General features: G+C 39.5%; 1 protein-coding gene across 2 annotated transcripts in view; it reads left to right on the top strand.

Annotated features, from left to right (window-relative positions):
* PRKCA (protein kinase C alpha) overlaps positions 1-23,449 on the top strand; it is a 144,915-nt gene that overhangs the window by 56,270 nt on the left and 65,196 nt on the right. For both annotated transcript variants that reach the window (XM_066200338.1, XM_066200339.1), the window contains exon 3: positions 1,197-1,279. In XM_066200338.1, the coding sequence (XP_066056435.1) occupies positions 1,197-1,279 (83 nt within the window). The remainder of the gene's footprint in view (positions 1-1,196; positions 1,280-23,449) is intronic.

Below are 23,449 nucleotides of genomic sequence, written 5' to 3'. Positions count from 1 at the left end.
ACTGCGGTCTTCACGGTTTATTTACGAAATAAATTCATTTGTGTTTTAAACGGGATAGGGAAGTGTTAAAGTTGCCGCATGCAACGAGCTCTTTAGAACAATTTAGATCATTTAATATGTTTTCCCCTGAAGTTGAGGAAATTCAATGTTTGCAGTTGTTAAGCAATTCAGATCTATTGTATTCTTGAGGTTTGGGAAATAGCGTGGTTTTATGTGTTGGAAATGCAAAATTTCAAGTATACAGAGAACGCATTACCTATAAACAAGCTGCGAATTGCTTTAAAATCATTTCATTGTAGTCTCCTGACTCACTGATGGCACGGAATTTATTACAACATTCTTTCAATCTCGAATCTTGATTGCCTGTTCTGTTGAAATGTGGACTAATTTCAAAATATCTCAGGTTTAATATTATGAAAGAACCCGTGGTAGGGGTGAAAAACTGGAATACTGACTCCGAAAGTAAGCACCCTCAAGTTAATTGTTCTTTTGATGCAGTTGGGAGGGGCCTGTGTGTCCTATGCTATGTGACAGCCTATGGCCTTAATCCCACGGCAGGAGCTTTTTATCTCAGAAAGAAAAAGTTCTTTGAGGTCATTCATAAATTTTAAATGGGCTTCACATTGCAATCAGGAGCTAATTTTCTTTTCCCATTATCTCCTGCCATTCTGTGCTATGAGAACACTTTGTTCTCTACAACAACCTCACTCAGAGAGTGCTCTGGTCCCTCTCAGAAGTAATTAACTGGGGAAGACTTTGGGTTTTCGTAGAGACCTTCCCCAGGCGCGCAGGGGAACAAATCCCACACCCAAGGATGGGTTTCCTTCCCTTCACATTCCTCACTTCTGCCTCCTGGACGCACATTGACAGTTCCTGTGACAGAGAAGGATTTAGATTCAGGAAATGTGGCTTTGTAAAATTGCTCATCCCACACTGCGTTTGAACACTGTGAGCTGTCTCCAGCATTAAAGATTCATCATTGTTTAGAGTCTCTTGGTTTTTAAATGTGAATGCTTATCTCCTCTATAATCACAGTGTTTGCTTGATGTCTCGTGTCTTTATTTCACACGGGGCTCTGCTTTCTTTCATTGACTAACAGGTGAAATAATAAAGTTTAATTTTGTATCTGGTAAAAAGTAAAAAAAAGGAACACTCCCACCAACCATTCTAACTGCTGTTTCCCCTTTTTTCGCCAGTTTGCTGTTTTGTGGTTCATAAGAGGTGCCATGAGTTCGTTACCTTCTCCTGTCCTGGGGCTGACAAGGGACCCGACACTGATGTGAGTACATTGACATTTCAGACACTGCTTTGCACAGGTTTGTGTTGTTACACACGTGGCAGTGGATTACAAACAGGATCAATGGCTTCTTCATCACACATAATTGAGTCCAAGTGGGTTTTAACACTTGTGAAGTGAACATTTATGGACTGAAAAATCTAGTTTTGGTAAGAAAAGTAAGCTTGAGTGTGTGACCAAGAACAATATCCTCGAAACGTGACAACCCTGAGGTGTTCACCCAGCCATGAATCAGCATTTTATTTTCTTTGCTTTATGTTGGATGTGTTTGATGTTAACAATTCCCAGAAAGGCTGAAGCTTTTTCTGAGCTTTCTTTGCATCTATCTTATCTCAAAGTGTATCTTTCGAGTTGCCTCTGGTCCTCGTCTCACTGCGCACAAGGATCTGCAGCTCCAGTTAAATAACAATTTAATCTTGAGCCAGCTGGCTTATTGGGTTTTTTATTTTATTCTCATGTTTGAGCTAGTCTAGCAGTCTGGATACTCCCATTCCATCCTGCTCTGTCAGTACTTCTGTAGCATTTTTGGTCCACAACCAGTTTTTCCTCTCGGCACATCTGCCTGAGTGGTGAGACACATGTGCAGGATCTTTGTGTCACCCTGCTGAAATAATAAACTGATCTCGTTTGTTCACATAAAAATAACATTTCTTTGGGTTTTATAAATCCCACTTTACAGTGAAGTAATTTAACATCTGCTTATGGGAACAATGCATTCCAAGTGTTCTTTGTCTGAATGGCTCTGTTTTGTTTCTTATCACATATTCATGCTCTAGATTGTAGGCTATTATCTCCTCTGATAAAATGCACCAGAAGAATTTTCCTGCTAGGTTTTAATGAGCTTCTCATGAATTGTTTCAATATGCCAGCCAGGAGGTCAGTGAACAATATATGGGCAGAAGCCACAAGGGGTCTTGGAAAATTTCAGATATTAAAAAGTTCTCTCATTTTTAAATTTAAATATAGGGAAATGTTGAAGAACTGAGAAGAATTTTTAAAACTTCAATTTTTAAACATTTCACATAATTTATATTTAGGTGCAGAAGAAAAATGCCTACGTTAGGAGTGTAGTTACCCTGTTCAGTATCCCTTGTTCAGCTGATACAGACTTTACTAATAAAAAACTCATTAGGCAAGAGCAAGAAACCAAAATTATTTTTCATACCTTTGTTTTTCTGAAAGTTCCTGATTTCTTTAAGCTTTGCAGTGGGACAGTTGGCTCTGTACACAAAATTTAACAGCTAAAGCAGGTTTGGGAGTTTGGGAGTTGTGTAGTTGAAGTGCCTTGAGCTCCAGAGAGGCTGAAGCCCCGGTCAGCCCTGCGTGGGTGATGTTCCCATCCCTGATCTGTCTGGAAATTGTGGATGGCAAAACCCCCATTGGGCCCAAAGGGGCCACAGTTTCAGCAAAAGTCTGAACAATTGAAGAACGTCTGCTGAATTCCTCACGCTCTGAATAGAGTTCATAGCTACGAGCAGGGATTTGTAGGTATGGACTATATACTTACATTTTCTAATCAGAAAATGGTTTCTGATTGACTTTGGTCAGTCCTAAAACCACAAGGAGAATAACCCAAATCTGGTTTTAGCTCTGTGCTCAGTTGTGATGTAGGATATCCATGGAAGTTATTCTTGACTGAGAGTTTTAGGTGTGACACTCACAAGCAGCTCTGCTGTGTCTGTGATGAATGGTTTGGCTTTTAAAAGTGTTCTCGATTATTTATTTTTTTATAAGTTGGCACTTTGGGGTTGTTCACCTGAAGTTCAGAAATGAGAACACACATTTGTGTGTGAAACCGTTTGATTTTACTGAGACTCTTTCCACGGTGACAGAATCTGTGCCAGGTTGTTAATGGTCTCCAATATTGCAGACTGCATTTCGTGATTTGGGGTTTTGGCCTCGGTGATTAAATAAATCAGCCTAATGCCTCGTTTCTGGATTTGGGTTACCAAATGATCGCTTTCGATGTTGACACAGCAGCAGTAGCTCAAAACCAGTTTGAAGATTAAAAGCAATCAGAAAATAAATATGTTTTAATAAATCTGTGCTACATTAGTGGGTACTATTACACAAAGAGGATTGCAGAATATTATACTTTAATTTACTGAAATGTTTGACTATAATTTCAACCCTTTTACAATTCAACTTACTCTTGTCCCAATTGCTACAGGCTTTGTTCTGAAATGTGGTGTGCTATAAAGCTTATCATAACATTTAGCAGATTTTAAAATATTAAAACATCCTTTTCTAAATTACTTTGTGCAGGTGCACAATTAATTTGTGTACTCAAATGCTCCAGTGTAACCTTTCCATTAATTGTAATGCTGTCATTAATAAAATTAATTTTCCAGAGCAATAATTATAATAATTATAATGATTATATAATAATAATTGTTGTGTATCAGAGTAATGTTAAATTATGGTGCCCTCTACTTTTAATATAAATGAAGCAGTCCTTGCAAAAATGCCTTAGTGAATGTGAACGTAAAAGAGGAAAGCTTAAAATGAGTCTCTCCTTGTTTCACTCAGAGTAGCTGAAATGTGAGGCTGAAACGTCTGTGTTTGTGCCAAAAGGAAAATAATACTTGAGAATAAAGTGCTCATTCTTGAGTGGCATTGCAGTGATGGTGCCTGGGGAGCAATATCCTGTTCCAGTGAAACAAGAAGTCACATAATCAAAAAAATTGTACGTTTCCTTATTACTTGGCAGGGTGTGAGCTCTGGTTTCTTAGCAAAAAGCAGCCCAGGAAGTTGTTTTCCTGCTGTCTAAAAGCTCTCTGGAGTTTGAACAGAAATTATTCATCTTCTCCTCATGGCCACCTCTTTATGGTGATGCTGTTGAGTAGAATTTAACAGCTCCTGCTGCTGGTGCTCTCCAGAGTCACAGGAAGCATCTCCAGCTCAGATGCTTGGTTTTGGAAGAGGCTTGATGTTCTTAAAAACTATTTGAAGTCATCGATTAAATACTTGAAGCTTGGGTAGATCAGTGTAAAAATATAAGAGCAGCCTCAAAAATGAAGTGCTGCTGTAATGAGCTTTGTTAGGATGTGCTCAGTATTAAGGGATAATTGGTCAGTTTCTTGAAAATAGAAATATTTTGTTTTCTTTGTTAATGGAATTCAGTGATCAGAAGGTGTCTTTGTTACATATTAAAATGTTCCTAATTGCATGCTCCGTATAATGAAAAACCCCCAAGCATTAATTTAAAATAGTGTTTGGCTGTATTACGTTTTTCAGGACAAGTTTATAAGACTTTGAGTGCACAAGAACTCACAGATCGTGGCCTCTGGATCAGCACTCTTTTCCTTTCAGATTATGGTAACAGAGAATCCAAGAGAGGATTATAAGCAAAATAAACAGAAATTAAAAAGTGAAAATAATTTAAATGAGAGTGAGTGACTGAGCAGTGAAAGGATGTGAAATGTGACTGTACTTGGTGAGTTTTTTGGTCTTTAGACACCCAGGAGAGAATGGATGGGAAGATCCAGATGTGTCCTCACATAAAATCAAACAGCAAAGCCCTCTCAGCACTGCTGAACCCAGGGATGTCAAAGGTGACATATTTCAATTTCCAAGTCAGTTATCCTCTTGATACTGAAATTATTTGGGAGCTTTATCATCTTAAGCACATTTGAAAGCTCAGTGTGAATGTGAACAACGCTGAGGTTCTGTGGGATGCTGCAGGAGTTGGGTGTTTTCACCGGTGGGTTGGATATTGGGAGAATGCAATTCCAAAGTACAATATTTCAGATTTTTTTTTTCTATGTGTTAAGATACAATTTATTAAAACAACAAAAAAAAAATCACTCACCAAAGGAAGAAAAAACAATTTAAAAAACGAATCAGTGTGAACTGGTCGTGGAGACGATGATTCAGAAGAAACTGAAGCATGACTTTCAGTGGGTCATAAAGCCGCGCACCCCTGATACAAAGGCAGAGATATGACAGAAATTATTATTCTGTTTGTCAGGGAGATGTTTTATGTTGAATTCTGCAGCTCTTCTTTGGAATTTGGAAAAGAACTGAAGTGTTAAAGATCTTTAAAGCACTGAAGATCTTTGAATATTGTTTTGTCTCTTAAACTGTAACCAGATCTCTTAAGGGCAAGGGACAAATAACTCCATAACCGTGCAGGTTTTTGGGTGTGGTGATGGGGAACTGCAGCAAGGCGCTGCCAGAAGAAGAAATTAAGATTTTTTTGTCTTGGAGTTCCCTTCTCTCCGCAGTGCTGTGGATATTCCCTGAGTCCTCTGTGGGGAGATGGGACATGAACCCTGTGAGGCTCCACTGTGATTTTCATTTTATGGTTTCGGTGATTCTCGAGTTGGGAGGAGAAAGATTGACTCTTAAAAATTCACATGCTGGGGGAGCAGTGGGAAGAATTCTAATTCAGAAGTGCTGGTGTTCAGAGTGGCAGCAGTGGGTTGGGTTTGCCCTGAGGCGCAGGGAGTGCTGATGTCCACATTTACTGCACTGTTACACTGCTCATTTGATGGCTGGGCCTCTGAGAGAAATGATTTGAAGAATCACCTCTGTACTAAGTCAGAATAAATTAATATAACTGGTCTGCCCTGGAGGGTTTAGGTGTCTTGAGCAGATTTCTTTTTCTGTTCAGTTCCAGGAAATGCTGAAATATTTTTCTTTTCTTCTCCTTCTTTTTTTTTTTTTCATTTTATTTCCCCCACTGGCATTTAATCATGTTTCCAGATCATATTTACATGTAGGAGGCTGATTTCAGAGTGGAAAAAGAGAGTTGTTTGATTGGCCAAGGGAATTAAAAAAACCAAACTGAACTCATGAGAAGAAAAGGCAGTAACTGGAAGCAGAGTATTGAGATTTACTGTAGAACTAGTTAAAAAGGGATTTTAATCAGAAGGCTTTGCAGTCTTTTTTCCAAGGATAATGAAATGCAGCAGCAGGGCTTGTCTGATTTGCTTTTAACTCCGCAGTTTTTACAATGGAAAACAACTGTTATAAATGTTGGACATCTTGAGACTGGAGCAGCAACAAACATAATTTGATAAAATATTATAGAATCATGGAATCAACTTAGATTGGAAAGGATCTTTAACATCATCAAGTCCAACCATATGTCACTTAAGGTTTGGGAGGCAGGTTTTATTGCTCATCTGAATTTTGAGTAATTTCTGAGTCCCAGAAATATTTTCCTTTTCATTAAGATGAAAACCTTCTTGCCTCATCACAAAAGATACACAAATGCAGGGAGACCTGGCAAGAAACAGTTCACTGCTTGCCAGATGAACAAAAATCTTCTCTTAAAAAGAAGCCTGTGTGAATTTTTGGAAGTGATTCTTTAACAGCTCTGATGCAATTTTTCAATGCGTACCCTAAACAGAAAATATAAAGCCCCCTCTCTTCACAGATTAGGGAAACAACTCAATGTGTTTGTATGTCTGTGGTTTTTAATTATGATAATTATTAATCACATTAATTTTGTTTGCAATAGACATTATTAAATGCAGGCAGGAGGCAATATTCTTACTGAAAAACAATTACAATGCAAACATACTTCTGTCAAAGTATGGAGTTCTGTTTTCAAACCACTACAAGTTCCTATAATATTCCAGGTGTACTGTCACTGCCTTTTCCCCAAAAGCGTGCCCTACATCACAAAATCAGCCTGATCACAGGCAATGCAGTAAGTGATACTGAAGGAGCTGAAATTTTTTGTTCTTTTTGTTATTTATCATGAGTACTTAAAAACAAATTTTATAGGACAGCAAGATTTTTTTTTTCTTACAAAAAATAAGCATTTTTTTTTCTCGTGGTTACCCTGACTTTTGAATCTCTGACGAGTATCCAAAGTAGTTTTTGGTTTTGACTTCAAACCCCTAAAATTTAATTGTGGGCGAAAGTTGCTTGGTTTTCTGATGTTTTAATTGTTTGGTTTTTTCGCTGGTGCTGTGTGACAGTGGCTCATTACAAAGTGTGGTTATATTGACAGCGAAAATCCAATTTGAACAGAATCAGTGCAGAGGTAAGAAGGAAGGCAGAGAAATTGAAGAAGGAAACCTGCCCAGAAGGGCTCTGTGCATCCTGAGTGCATATTGAGCTCGTTTTCCTCCAGCACTGGGAGGAGGTTCTGCTCACAGAGGTTCCTGGAATTGCAGAAGTTTGGGGCACTGCTCTCCTAAATGCCTTCTTTTAAGCAGCTGCAAGCAGCTTCCCAGGTTAGCTGAGAGCAGTTCTTGTGCTGGAATGTGTTTGAATTAATCATCCCCCCAGAAAACAGGTGCACCTTCTATTTCTAAATTAAAGCACAGGCTCCTTTTATTGCAGCTGGAATGGCTTTTAGCTGCGCTGAACGATCCTCAGAAAAACCAGAATTCAATTACGAAGGAACAGGTTCATGAGCTTTTATAACTACTGGTAATTCCCACCTTTTCCCTGTAACCCAGTCTCCAAACTGGCTCTGTGTCCATCTGCATGGATGAGTTTTCCCTGCAGTGTTGAAAGGAGCTGTGTGAATCCTCTCCTTGAACACCCCACGGGAAGGAAATCCATGGTGGGTGACTCCAAAGGAACATTTGCTGACATCTTCCACTGCAGCCCTTCAGGCTCCCAGTTCAAGGAGATTGTCCCTGAGACACCTGGGAGCGCAGTTTAGATTTTTGTTACAGCCTCTGAGATTTGAAAGTTCATAGCTTTTCATTTATAAAGGATTTATTTTTTATTTTCCCAGTCCAGAAGAGTGCAAGGGCTGAATAGCTGTATCATAAAGTTTAGACTTAATATTTTCCCCTCTAGCCATTTCCTGTGCAGTATATAATATAACAGAGGTGATGCTGGAAAGAGTTAATCCCTGAACAGAGCTCTGCTGAGACACTTTGGAAATGTATATAAATGGTGAACCTAAAAATATCCCTGATTTTCACAAGTTAGCACTGCAGAACAATTAGGCAGTGGGACTATAAAAGGAGAACTCTCAGCTAAGTTATTCCCTATAGTAAAAAGAAGTCTCGTGGATAGGGTGCAGTTTTGGTGGCAGCAACTCCTGAGTGCTGATTTTCATCATCAAAACTCTTTCCAACTCCCTAAATTGAAGCTGGCATGATTCCAACAGCACTTATTTTCCAATTGTTAAGAGTATATTGAGTTCTGTGAAATTAGGGTTGAGTTTCATTATTTCCTAGTCAGCTCGTGTTTCCCCTTGGCAAAAGTCTGTTGTGTCAATCTCTAAACTCCGTGTAAACGTGCTGATATTTGGGTTTAGGGAGGAAGAATGCCTAAGAATTACTAATAACCTGTTTTGTTACATGAGATATCATGTGTAAAATGCACCGTAGACATTTCTATCGGGTTCCACCCCCACAACTTTGTGGGTTTTAAAATAAAAAAAGTCTTTATGGCACAGTGAACTCAGTAGCTGGAAGAGACACAGACAGACCACTGAGAGAGCCTTGCAGAATGCTGGCAATTTTTAGCACTGTCTGTTTGTTGAGATGGCAGTTCTTGCACCAAAATTAGATTCAACCTTAATTTGGAATAAAACAAGTGGGCTAATTTTGAAAAGCCCTGCAGATCCCATATGCTCCAAGCGATTTTAATGTGTCACCGGAGCGTCCCCATCTCTGGGAGCTGCTGGGGCTCCGTCCTTGGGGCGCTGGGAGAAGTTTGCTGATCTCTGCTGAGTCGAGGTGCTGTGGCCTCAGCTCCTTGGTGTAAATCACAGCTCCAGTGAGCTCCTCCGGGGATGGGGAGGAAAGAACAACTTGTACTCTTGGGAGGGAGCAAAGCTCTTTTATGGAGCTGTTCTGACCCTGGAACAGAGTGAGGAGAGAGAGAGGAAAAGCAGGGAGGGGAGGTGGGGGCATCCTGGCTGGGAAGGGAGCAGCTCCTCCCTCCTCCACTGCAGCTCCATTTATCCATCAGGTGCTGGGAAAGCGTCAAGGAATGCTCTGCATGAGCAGGAACCCTTTGGTTTCCATCTTGGGCGTTGCTCTTGTATTTTCTACTTTTCACTCTGCATTACTGGGGACTCTTCAGAGATCCAAATAGCTCACAGATTTTTCTTCAGCCTTTGGGAAAGACAGGGTTTGTCTTGAAGTAATCAGTGACCTCAGGGAACGTGTATGAAGTGTTATCTTAATATTCTGTCATTTCACAATTGATCTGGTTTTTCTAGCAGCCCAGTGAAACTTTGTGCAAACAGATTTTAAGGCAATGGTGCATTACCTGTGCTGAAAAAGCAAATCCTGATGCTTCTGCTGAAGTTAACACGATGCCGGTCATGATTCCCTTCACAATTTGATTTTCGCTGTTCCCTTGCAAATAAATTAACTGTGACATGGCCTGTGTAATTAATGAACCCCAGTCCTTAAAGTAGCAGTGATCAGTGCTGAGCTCATAAACTAAATGCAGGAGCATATCATAAATTCTGCTAATGAGAATTTAATTGATGGAGGAGTCAGAGATTGATTTATTCCTGTTCCTTTCCGTCCCCATGAGAAGGGTACCTGCTGAACTGGGGATGAAAGAAATGTCTAAGTGTTGGGAAAACCATTGTCATCTGTATCAAAGCACCTTCAGGTCTGTTTCTATGGCAACAGGAGCATCAGACCAGCACAGAATGGACCAGAAAGGAGATAAAAGCCTCTACAGAAATAGTTGTAAGAAGCGCCTGCATAGCTTTGGCTACTCTTCTTTCTTTTTTTAGAAAAGAAAAAAAAAAAAGAAAAGAGAAAAAGCCCAAAACTTGGAGTTTTTTGAAAGCTGGTTGTTATAGTTATTTAGGTTAGACCCTATTGGCAGTGAAGGACTGGTAGAATGTAGTAAATTACTGGCTTCAGGGACATTAATTAAAGAGTTTATAAAAAAGAAAGTATTAAATCTAAACTTAATAGAAACAGTATAATTTTTAAGTGATTTTCATGTAACCCTTCTTGAGAAGGCATTTTCTGAATCTTAATGTCTTCATTTTTTTAATAAAAGTTATAATAAGATGAGAAATGATCCATCTTTGGTCTGCAAATAGCCTTTTCTCCTATCCACCTAATTGCTTTATTATCATTAAATTGTGCACTTGGTGTCTAATTACAATGATGGGAATTGTAAATCACAGACTAGGATTCTGTGGGGTCAATATTCTTTGTGTTGCCAGAGATAGGGTAAAAATACGTGAAAAGGAATAAAAAGCTTTTTCCTCCATCTTTCAGATGGGCTATGATCATTCCAGTGGGAAAAGTGGCCTGGAAAATCCCAGGTAGATGCAGCTTTAGAGATGGATTTCTTGGAATGAAAAGCAAATTATGATTGATTGGACAGGGACTCCAGTGAGCACCAGAGAATGGTTCCTTTTAGTGTGTTTGTACAAGTAGACATGTATAAAAATTCTGATATACCCTGTCCAAAAATAGGATAAAAAGCAACCTGACTGCAGCAACGAGGTTCGAGGGAGTTGGGAACAGATGGGCAGAAGAATATATAGAGAACCTATGTTAAATAGGCCATACATAAATGCATGGAATATTTGTGGAGAAGGTTCTTAGTTTCTTTGTCCCAGGTTTTATTCTATAATATTTTTTTCCACCAGAATCATCTGAAATCTGGAATTATCCCAAAATATTGTTTCCTTCCTGCAAAAATTGTGTTTGATTAAACACAGTTTGAGTCCTACAATCTCACCATGCAGCAGGAAGAAGACCTGGGCATCCCTTCTTATAAACAGCTTTGTGAAGTTCTTCCTTAGTCAAAATCCACTTGTATTTTCCAAGGTCTGTGTTAGTACCTAGAGATTGGCCTAGTTCTGAGTAGAGATGTTGGATTGTTAAATCTGAAGCCTGAAGTCCCATTCCTCAATGCATATTAATGGAATTTCCTTTTTTTAAACTGTATTAAAAGCTTTTTACTTCCCTTGAGAACGAAAAATAAAAATTTTCATAACCAAAGGCTTTGGGGTTTGTGGTTATTCTCAAATTTTTAGGGTTGGTTTTTTGTTGTTGTGTTGATCTTGTTCTACCAGAATTCAGTTGTCAGCTTTGAAATTTAGTGAAGTCTTTAACACCAAATAGAATAGAATTCAAAATACTTTGGTATTTTGACTCGGGGAGAAGCAGAACCGAAAAAGATAAAAGGATAGTATAAAAAAAACCCCAAACCCACTAGAAATAAAAGCAGTCCTGTAATTTTTAGGAGAAATGTATAAATCCCTCAGAGTTTTGTTTAACATCTGCTACTTGTCTCTTCGTGTGCCAAGAGCATGATTGGACCATTCAGGAAAATAAAAAGAACTCTGCAATCAACCGACTTTGTTCAATATTCCTGCACAAAGGGGACTCTCCATAAATAATACGAAAAACTTTGGTCAAACACACACAAATGGGTTTATATTTAACATGTTTTATTTAGAAACCTGCCCACACAGAGGTAAAATTAAGAAAAATAGAAACACGCTTATTTGGGTTTGGTTTTTTTAATTTGCTGGAAGTGCATTATAGAAGAGAGGGGTAGAAAATGTTCTATTCTCCCATTCCAGACTAATCCTTTGCTCTTCTGTGAGAAGGTGCAGCTGTTTACTGATCTTACAAGCTCAAATCAAATCAAAGTGGTTCCCAGAGCTTTGTGTTTGGCAGCAGCAAAGCCCCGAGGTCAAACGAGGAGACAGCACCAGCACAGACCCCAACTCCTCCAGGCTCCTCACGAGGAGTTCTGGATCTAAATCGAGTCACTTCAGTGACACAGCAGTCCAGAAATGGCTCCTCTAATAAAAGTTTATTTTCCAGTCGTTCTAAAATAAATGAGGAGAAAAGCAGCGTTTTATTTTCTCTCCCTCAGCTGTCCTTGCGCTGCGTTTCGTTTTCCTGTCGCTCTGCTCCTGTCACAGCCTCCCCTCGCTCAGGTTCGTTCGCTGCTGGTTTTGCCAATACTCTCGGGATACACTCCAAGGATTTGGGTTATTACTCACCGCAATAAAAGACCAATGCATCTTCATCAATACAGCCTTCCAAAAATTAAACGTTTCCTGAAGCTGAGGTTCAAAAGGATCACATTAAAATCAAGTCCTCCTCCATAAATAGCCGATTTTTTTTTTTTTTTTTTTTGCCTTCTGAGAACGTCACGCATGAAGGTATCTGGAATATGAGATTTATTTTTTTTAATTAAGGCCTTTTGGCGAAATGTGCCCCACTCTAAAGGGGATGTGGAATTCCTCATCCATGCACAGGCAGGCGTGTGTGCACACTGATATTGTTCATTTTCCATGCTCATTAGTGTTTGTGTTCCCCAGCAGAGCCAACAGGAGGAATTGGTGCTTTTGAAAATTAGGTTAATAAATCATCAACACCTGATGTGGGAGTTTGTGAAGGTGTTCTGTGCTGTTTAAAGTACAAGATATTTGCTGTTTGCACTGGATTTTTGTTATGCAGTTGTGTGTCTGCTTGTGCAGAAACATCACCATAAACCTAAAAAGTATTTCTGGCATATATTTCTTTTAAAAACATTGCAGTTCCACAAATACCTGAGTGGAAAAAACCTGCAGTACTGAAAGTTATGTGGCTCAGCATTCCAGTTCTAAGAAATCACTCGTTTGTTGAGGGACAGCTCAGTAGAAATGTGAACTGCTCAGGGTGGCACGGGCCAGAAAAATCTGAGTTTTGCAGAATGTTCTGCATGCCAGGTACTGCCTCCGAAATCTGGAGAGTGAAGAGAAATTCAGGGAAAGGTCTGGGGAGCAGTGGGTTTCCAGGCATTTCTAACATTAGTACAAAATTTGCATCTGAGTCAGTGGGAGTCTTTGGTGCTTAATGAACTGTGCTCGATTTACAAACTTGGTATTCAAACTGTTTCTTTAACGCAGAAATAAAGAGCATGTGAGATTTACAACTGCAAGAAAAACTCCAAAGATGCCAAATAAACTGTGCTGCATCTATTCCGCTCGGAGCCCTCAGGAAAATGTTGATTACACAAAAGCGTTCAGTGCATTTCCTACAGAAATCCCGGGCAAGAGGAGCTCTGGCTTTGGTGGTGATGGCACCAACTGCTGTAGAAATGATAGGGAGTGATGCCCATAAAACCAGATAAAAAATTTATAGTTCATTTAGTAGGAAATGGAATTTGAGCTGCTGCCGTGGGTTTAGGGTGTCCTCCTGCAGTCCTTGGGATTTAGGAGACTCAAATTACCACAGCAAGGAGATGTTTCTTCTGCAGGAGGAGAGCTGGGATCTCTGTTCCTGCAGTCACCACCATCAGCTGGGCGTCTGCTGCAGTTTATTTGGGTGAATGTGCCCCATCATCACCATCTACTTTGCCTGAAATACAGAGCTCTGCAGTCACCCCATCTTTCTTTTGTAAGCTTTGCAGCTTTTACGTATGTTTTATTCATTGTGATTAAAAAGAGGCGGAGTTGTAAATAAGGCCAGTGGCAGGGAAGTGTTGGTTCAAAAAGATTCCTGGGATGATAATTTCAAAAAACAGACTAGAGAAAACAGCCTTGCCTGGATTTCTCCAGTCTCCCCAGCCTTGTGCAAAATCATCTGACTATGGCCAGTTTTTAAAAGACTGTTAATGTTATTCTGACATAAAGATGATAACTTAAAAGTGAAGTCTGTCAATAAAGGGAGAAAACAAATAGGTAGTAAGCGAAAAAACAAAGGAAAAAAAGAATTATGTCCTTGCTAATGATAGTCCATAATTAGATCTCCTTAATGGATGGGTAGAATAATCTATTTAATTTTAACTTTAGTTTGTGATAGATTGCTGTGCCTTATTGTATTATGTCCCTGTAATGAAAGAACCAGCATTACTTTTGTAGTAAATAAATGTTTCTCAGAATGTAGTTTTCAATTTTCTCAGTTTACTCACCATTTACAAAGGGCCTCGTGAAGTTTTTCCTCATCTTTCTAATGGTCCTAATCTTTTGATCCTTTGGCAGAAATTGCCCCAATTCCTCAGTTAGGAAGCAAAGGTTTTGGCCTTGTATATTTTCAAGTATATGCTTCTATTTAGTGATTTATCCTTCCCTGGCAAGTTGAAATGTTCTTTATCTACAGCCTAATTAAACTAAACCATATACCATCTGTGTCTAGTTCAATTAAAACAAATTGGACAGATTGACCTCCTTAATACTCTTCAAAGCATTTTATTAGTCTGCAGAGTCCCTTCAAGATAACTTGTTACCTCCCGAGACAAAACTTGCTGTCTGCTTGGAAAAAGTTGGGAGGAAAAAAAGCCACTCTGCGTGAAAAGGAAAAAAGAATGTTCATTTTCCATTTAAAACCAAATTTAAGAGTAAAACCTTTGTGGAGGTGCGTCAGGTGGAAAGGAGCAGTACAACCGGCCCAAGCAGTCTCTGAGACCCTCCTTTAATGGACGTTTCTCCTCGGCTTTTATTCTCTGTTAGGTCTTTGCTGTGGGGTTTTCCTGGTTGGTTTGTTTGTTTTCAGAGCTCTTTGGGCAGGCGAGGGTGAAAGGTCCAGTTTTCCACAAACAGTAACAAAGCTGCTCTTACTACAGACAGAATATTTCACTTGGCCAACAGAAACGTTCCTTGTGATCTTGACAGATGCTCCACGCCATGCTTAAAACTGGGAGATGTGAAAATCCTGACATATTTAAGTATTTCCTCAGTAACTTTTCTAATGATGATCAATAGTGTTGAATTATTCCAGTGCATCTGTGCTTTAGGTGGTGTCCTAAGTTTTATTCCTATCCAAGTGATTTCTGGGCCTGTCCTCTTGACAAACAGCAGAAGATAAAACCAGTAAAGTGTGGGAACTGCTGATGGCTTTTAAAGTTATGACCCGCCTTCACTGAGCGTCGTGATCAGATCTAATAGTTCTTTTGTTCTCCTTGTAAAATGAAATACGATTTTTGTTTCTTCTATTGTGATTAAAGGAGTTTCGCTTTAGTGGACCTTGATACTTTTCGTTCATTTCAGGGTTTGCTTGCTCTCTTTAATTCAGTTTTTAACGCAATCATTTTTAACCGTTTGTTTCCCCATTGAGTCCTGACTCTGCCCTCATGCTGAAGGACTGATCAGGGGCTCCTGTTCAATCCGAAGCCCCTGTGTCCCCTTCTCTGGCCGTGCAGATGGTGTTTCAGTTCTTGCTGGGAGCAGTCTCTGCAGAAGATGCTGCCAAAGTGTCTTCATTAACTGGCTGCCAGAAGTTTTGAGCAATTGACCACCTTTCCCTCAGATGATAAGATCATTTTGTTTGGCAAATCATTTAGAATTTTTTTTTAATGGCCTTTGCAGCGCTCCTTGGAAGAGTGAGAACTGATGAACACAGCAACGTGCTCAGGTCTTGTCTACAGGAATGAGTTTCCTGAGATCCTGATACTTTTATTATCCATAGTTCATCCAGGAGAGCGAGTTAAAAATGGAAAAGAGAGTAAAATTCTTATTCTTCAGATTAATTACTTGTAAATAACTCTTCATCAAACTTAAAGGACTGTCAGTCTTAAGCAAACATTTCTTTAATAGCGTGGTTGAGACTAAAGCACTTTGTGCCTTGTGCTGCTTTACTGAGTTGGGTTTTCCTTTGGGATATTCACTGCCCTGACCTTGCATAAACTTGCTGCTTCCAGAATATCCTCGGTGATCGTATTCTGAGATGCTGAGACTGTGCAATAATATTCCACAATTTTCTTTAAAACTCATTTTAATGACCTTTTAAAAGAAATTTAATTATTCTGGGAAAAAAAAAAAAGAGAAAATATTTTTGTTTGTGAAACAGAACAGCAGAGAAGGCAAGCAATAATTTTTGCTGGCTATTTGGGTGATTCAGTGAAGGCTGACTGAGCATCTGTTTAGCAATTTGAAGTTGGAGACAGCTACAGAATTCGTCATCCTGCAATAAAGAGGGAAGTTTAATTCCATTGTAAATATGTAAGATGTAAATCTACTAAAGCTCCGTGTTACTGTGAGTAAATTGAGTTTGACTTCATTAAGAACTTTGAATCAGTCATCAAGTCAGTAATGAATCATTAGCAAATGCAAAGGCAGGCTTTCATTATTAGCCCATGTTTTGTTGAGGCTTTGCTGGCTGTTTGCTGCTGCTGCCTCTTGCCCCTGGGCTGATTTGGGGAGGAAACAGCCCATGTCATGTCAGGAGACTCAGGGCATCCCCCAGGTTGGACTTTTCCTCTTAAACCATGTCAGAACCATGATTTCATCTGCTGCTCTGTCCTGCTGACGTTTCCCCACGAGTCAGGAGCTGTGTTTGGGTTTGTGCTGAGCACAAACACAGGAGGGCTCAGCCTGACACCCCAAAATCCCCACTCAGCACATCCCTGCAACAGAAGGGCCTTTGCACACAGGTATTTAACAAATTGGTGATTAGACACAGGGGGAAGGAGTCCTGCCTGGATCACACAGCGACCTGCAGGGAATTGCCACTCTCCTGACCTCACATTGGCTCTGCAGCCCCTGTTCTGCAGAGCTCTCTGTGCCTTCCCACAGCACTGGGAAAATAAAAGGTCTTTGCTTCTCAGCCTCAGGAAATGTTTATGGGGATAACATTTTCCAGTAGGAGATTTGGAGAATAAGGTTTCTGGTCTCTGGCATTATCTCAGTTGGTTGGAGCCAGAAACACCGAGGTTATGTTTGATCCCTGTTTGGGCCGTTCCCTTTGGAGTGGGACTTGATGATCCTTGCGGGGCCCTTCCACCTCAGAACATTCTGTGATTCTCTAATCAAGGAGAAACCCAATCCCTTCCCTGACAAGGGCTCCATTTGGGTTATTGCAGTGAGATATTTCAGGCATTTATTTCAAGGCCATGTGAGAAGACTGTATGTTTAAAAGACGCTGAATATTTAAAATGAGTGTTCTAGGAGGTCCTGAATTCTCAAGGGACAGATTAATAACTTCAAGCTAAAATATTGCAAAATAAAAAAAAAAAAATGTATATATTCCAATAAGGTTTTTTGTCTCCTTAAAATAACCCAGCTGTGAAACTGGAAGTATGTGGTACTAAGTGTTCTTTGTTCTGGGTTTTAAAATAATTCAAAACCCCAGGAATCTGGAAGCAGATGTCTGCTTCAGGAATCATAAGGCCCCCAAAATGGGAGTGTCTCCTTGTCAGCATTCTGATTTCAGAGTCGTGTGCCACCCATCAATTCACTGAAAAAGTTCCTTTTTTTCACTGGTTAAAACTTCATTTTCACAGATCAGGGGTGTGGTGGTGGTTTTTTAAATTTGTTCTGAGTGCTTGGGATGATCATTGCTCCAATTTGATCCTGCATCCTCAGATGTGTCATAGAATCATAGAATGGTTTGGGTTGGAAAGGAGATAGATATATAAATAGATACAGATACAGATATATGTATTTATTTATATATATATATTATTTTTTAATATATATATATGTATTTATGTATTTATAGGAGGAATCCAATCCCTATAGGATGGCGCAAAGAGAACCTGCTCTTCCCATACCACTTACTGTGACATCTCCAAATTTCTGCTTCAGTTTTACCGTCTCTTGTTTCTGTTCCTTGTTCCTTTGCCGTATTTTCCCCCTAAACAATCCTGTCACATTCAGTGACTCTGTACAGAAATGTCCCTCTCTGAACAGAGGGGTTGTGTTTCAAATCAATATTGCCATTTAACTCTGCATTTCCAAAATAAATCACTGTTTTATTGGATTGACTATTTACTCTAAACTCCCCATGTCGTGATGCTGTGGGCATGATAAGTAAACTGGTAATAGGTGAGCACAAATACGTGTTTTATCAAGGAGCATTATAGGAAGCTGTAGGTTAAGGAGTTTTGTTTCTTTTTCATTAACACCAGACTAATTAATACTTTCCTGTAGTGTTTTTCATCCACAGCTTTTGTCACTGTTCATTTGTTAACCTGCAGTTTATGTAAAGACACTTCTCTGCAGCGGAGGTTTTAAACACATAATCCTAGTTCACAAACATTCACTATTCATATTTTGGGTTTTATTTCAGTCCATGTATTGAACATTTCTTTATTTAACAGAGAAAGCTTTGATTTTAAAAAGTATTTACCTGGCTGGCTTTTGTCTGATTAGACATGAGAACCTTTTTCTGTTGGGTTTAATATACTTGCTTAGTACAGTCATGGAGCAGGCAGAAAATAAACTGTTTCATTGTGTTACGTTAATTATGTTCTGTGCATTTGTTGGGAGCCAATGCTTTGACAAGAAGTGAATTGCTTGTTCTCTGTAAAATCAAAGCTTGGCTCAGTAGATAACCTGTTCTCTAAACTCTCAACTGTGGCATATTAAAAAATTAAGTGCCACAAGTTTGCATGTTTTAAGAGGCACTTGGGCATATCTGTGCTGATAGTGAGCGTTGGGGCTGAAACCTTCTAAAGGCAGGTTTGGAATGGAATTGTTCAGTCAGGCAGAAGGTTGAGCTGACACGAGTGGTGAATGTATCGACAGAGGAGCTGGTGGAGGAGAAATGATCAGCCAAGTGCTCACACAGAGTCACTTGTACTGTTTTAAATCTGGATTTTATTAACCTCTTTCACCACCCATGGATCACAAGCAGACAGTGGGGCCCAGCCAGAGCACTGCTGGAGATCAAGTGCAGTAATTGGAACCATGTCATATATAATAGGGGGAAAAAAAAGTGCACAGATGTGGGACTTCAAATTAATATCTCTCCATCATAAGAACCGCTTGAGTTTTATTTATGGAGTACTTGGGAATTGTTCTTTTTGCAGGGTGAGACTTCAGGTGTTTTTTCTTTCTTATCTATAATGCAGTGTCATACAAAAAATAATAAGGAAGAGAAAATCTGACTCATGGCATCCGTATTTATCTGTGAAATACGTGGCTCGGTGGTGGTTGTTGCACAGATAAATGTCATATTTAATCAAACCTGTTGTAATTCTTCTCTTAGTCATAGGTATGGACTGGTTTGCTGGTAGAGGTCGGTCAGTTGCATAATGTAAAATCTCTGGAAAATAGGTTAGTGCCTTCCAAATGGAATTATTTTGTTATTGATTTAAAAAAAGATGGGAAACCTTTATTTTGCATTTTTTACAGTTTATTTTTGAGGGTCTAGAACAGTGGTTAACTGCAAAATCCTGAAACAAAAAACCAAACCCTGGCTATGCTGGTACAGCTTCTGCTCTGGGAATGTGACGTGGCACGTCAAAAACCAGCTTTGCTGTGACCTTTGAGGCTGCCCAGATCTCTCTGTGGGGAAGATTTCCACCGTGTCTGGCATTGACTAATAAGTTAACTGAATTGTGCTGAACTGACTGCTGCTGTTTTCTGTTGGACAATTTATTTTGCTGGTTGACAGGCTCAAAATTTACTCTTTTTCTGAAGAACTTCTTGAAAAAAATGTTGTTGCTGCAGTGATAAAATACGTGGTAATAAAATAAAATATGGAAATAAAATAAGATAAAATAAGATAAAATAAGATAAAATAAGATAAGATAAAATAAAATAAAATAAAATAAAATAAAATAAAATAAAATAAAATAAAATAAAATAAAATAAAATAAAATAAAATAAAATAAAATAAAATAAAATAAAATAAAATAAAATAGAGCTTTACAGATAGTTCACATAACACAGAGATGAGAACGTGCCTGCCTGTGGAGTGAAAATTCTGTGGTTCCTTTAGGTGCTTCCCCATTAATAACAATAATAACAATAATAGCAGTGATAACAATCATAACAATAATAAAAATAATAATAGTGCAGCATAGAGCTGTGTTTATACTTCGTGTGCTTAAACTTCTATTAAGCTCTGATAACAGCTTTTCTCTTGATGTTGTGTTCCCGCTGCAGAGTAGCCTCATTTGTTTTGCCTGACAGGGAATATGTAAAAAAATAAAAATAATAGCACAAGACCATGCTCTGTCACACTTAAAGTAGCCGTGGGAGTTGAATGGAATGAGACTTGATAAATTAATGATGCTGAGTGCTGAAGGCAAATGGGGAAGTGATGAGTGGAGGGAGAGAGGTGCCAGTCTCTGGTCCTGTGATTGGCGAGCCAGGCACAAAGGTAATGGCAGAAACTGGGCAAGGGGAGAAGGCAGGGAATGAATTTAAAGCAGATTGGGGAATTTGGGATTAAAAGTAACAGTGGTCCACAGAGACACATTTGTTTTAACCACTTTTAAAACCATGTTTAGTTCAGGGAAGATAATACGCTTTTCTAAATACTCAACACTATCATTACTTTTTTCTGTTGTAACCATGTTTCATTTTACTGCAAATTTAATTTTACTTTTCTAGCTGATATTTATTATGAAACTACATTTCTACTTCAGCTTGAACTGATCTTATTTCTGGGCTACAATTTATATATTTCCTAAATAATGCATTTTTATAGATTTCTGTGCCAGATGCAGTCGGTCACGATCAGCTGGGGGATTTCTTGTGGTTTGGACTTTTGTCACCTTGCTCACAGTAACCCAGAGCAGGTTGTTTAATGTTAAGTCAAAGCCTGTTGCAATGCCTGGGGAGAATCTTTAGGCACAGCAATAATAATTGGCATAGGTGCAGCAAAAGTCTGTCTGGCCTGGGAATTGGGTTGGATTCGGCTTTGGTTGCGTGTCAGAAGAAGTTCACATCAAGGAAACTTCTTCAGACTCTGCCTCACCCCAGATGCACACTGAGATGGGATTGCTGCTGCTCTGGGCAACAGCAGAAATGCGGAATTAGTTCGGATTGTTGGTGGTGTTTCTGCTACCAGATCAATTCATTTCCTTGTGATGAAGGGCTGGTACAAATTCTCAGGTAACTTCATGGACTCAGAGGATCTCCTGAGCGTGGCCTTTCCTTCCTCAGTGACTCATTTGCAGAAAATGGTTGAGGAGCTCGTTGTCAGCAGCTCCAGCCCTGCAGTGCAGCCTGAATAATCCTCATTTGTGGGGCAGAATCCCTGTTTGTGGAGTGGATGATTTGTGCCTCGGGGCAGAACTGAGGTTTGCCCTTCCACAGCTCATGTCCCACATTATTTGTCTGGAATTAATCCCAAGGGTGGGAGGTGCAACGTCAGCGACCACTTTTGGCTTCAAAAATATGTCAGATTCCAAAGGCACCTGCAAAGGCTGAGTGTGCTCCAGCAGAGAAGTGCTTTGTCATTGTCCCTGCCACTGTTTCAAGGCGTTAAAGCTGGCCATAAATCTCAGAGAAGGGCATTGGAGAGAGCTCGAACAAAAATCTAAGCAGCATTAACACTCAGGTATGCTCTTGAGTGAACAGGAACGTCCAAAATGTGGGGAAGAGGTTGACATGTTGATTTTATCTGAATTAAGAAAAAAAAAAAGAAAGATTTCTTTTTAGCAAGTATTGTTTTTCTGTTTGCACAACCCCTCCATGAATTTGATGGAGATGCCCTAAATCTGACTGGAAACGTAGCACTCACATGAGGCTTAGTCCTACACCTTTGTGTGTTCTGTCCTCTCCACTTGCTGCAGTTTATGGATTTCCCCCATCCTCTCTGATCAGAGACACTTCATGTCAGTCCTGGGTCAGAGTACAGTACATTTCGCACCATGATTTTAGCTCTGTTGTGCAAAACCTCTGATCCCTGTGCAGCACAGGGAATAAAATGCAGTAAAATACTGTATCTGCTTGATGCAGCACAGGGAATAAAATGCAGTAAAATACTGTATCTGCTCGATGCAGCACATCTTTGGTTTATCAGGACAGATGAAGCGTCTCGCCCAAACTGAAAAATCCATCAATTAATTTGTTTTTATAAAAACCAAAGGCCCAGTGAGGAACAACGAACAGATTTTTTTTCCTGAGCATTAAATTCTCTATATAAGCTGTAACAGAAGGATTTATATCAGCATGAAGCTTTGTCATGTTAATTGCATTATGTTGCCATCTAATAACTTAGATTATGCACATTGTAAAAGTATTAGCTGGAACCATTTGTTGTCTGTGAAATGTGAAAGTTCATCTGGAGGGCACACATTATTGTTTCCTTGGGTTTGCCTCATGTCATGGTGAGGACACGTCTTCTGTGATCAAGTGAATTTCCTTAAGCGCCCCTGAAGTTGTCATTTCTGGCTGCTAATTCATTAATATTTGCTTTGCATTTAGGTTTTTCTGTCTTGTGCACACGGAGCAGTCAATCACGGAAGCATTTTTCTCCCAGGGTTTTTATATTTAGTTTAAGCTCCAACTAAAAAACCACCTCCAGCTGCTTCTTGATTGGCTGTGGACGTCCAGATTGTTGCCAAAGTGGCCACCACAGAAGGAAGGAGGGATGGACACCTGACTGTGTGAACCCCCAGTGATGTTCATGTGGTCCTGCAGGCCCAGCACCTGAGCAGTGTTAGCAAAACCGGGTTTCAAAGGTGTTTTCTTGGCTCCTCGTGTCAGCTTTCTACATGTTTATCATAGCAGATTTTTCTTTCAGCAGGATTAATATTATGCAATTCCATTTGTACCTGGGATTAATTTTAATAATTGTTTGGGATGCAGCCTTACAAAGGCTTAGCTGGCAGTGGTAGAAAAAGCCTCTGTTAATCTGTAGATTGGTATTATAGAGGAAGAGCAGTTTCTTTTCTTCTTCTTCTTTTAAAAAATTACATTACTTGCAGATGAGGAATAATGCCCTTACTCTGCTGCCATCCGTGCAAGCAATTTTCCTGGCTGCCTGCTGTAATCCTGATAAACATTGCTCTGGAATACCTTTTATGAATAGAACATAAGATCTTTGCAATTTTTTATTTCCTCCGTGGCAATATGGGCCTGCAGAGCTCCCAGCTAAAGGCTGAATCGAAGTGATAAATGATGCAACGTGCAGACAAGTGTCCAACCTCGTGTTGGCAAATTAATTACAGTTGTAATTGCAGCTGTCGTTGCAGGGACTCCCAGTACGTGTTTGGTGACTGAATTTTGTGAAATGAGGATAGACCCAAAACGACACAACTTCTTCCCCTTTGTAAAGAGAACAAAAAAGCTATTTATTTATTAAACTAAAGCTTTTGATGTCGTTTTCATTCTTTTTCTTTGGCTGTTGCTCTTGCATGTATGTTTTCTGTATAAAACAGACCTGTTAGCACTCAAGAGGATGAACTTTAGCAGTGATGGATGACAGGCACAGCAGCACTTAGGACACCATAAATTGACACTTACTGGGAGCTCTCAGGCCAAGGAGGAGGAGGAGGAAAGAGGAATGTGTGCTGAAGAGTCTTACTTGACCTGTAAAATCAAGAACTGTTACAGTCAGTGTCACAGAT

The sequence above is a fragment of the Chamaea fasciata genome, unplaced genomic scaffold, assembly GCF_029207755.1.
Source record: "Chamaea fasciata isolate MVZ Bird 193981 ecotype frontalis unplaced genomic scaffold, bChaFas1.0.hap1 SCAF_19, whole genome shotgun sequence".
Classification (NCBI taxonomy): Eukaryota; Metazoa; Chordata; class Aves; order Passeriformes; family Sylviidae; genus Chamaea; species Chamaea fasciata.
This window is presented reverse-complemented; position numbering and strand designations above follow the sequence as displayed.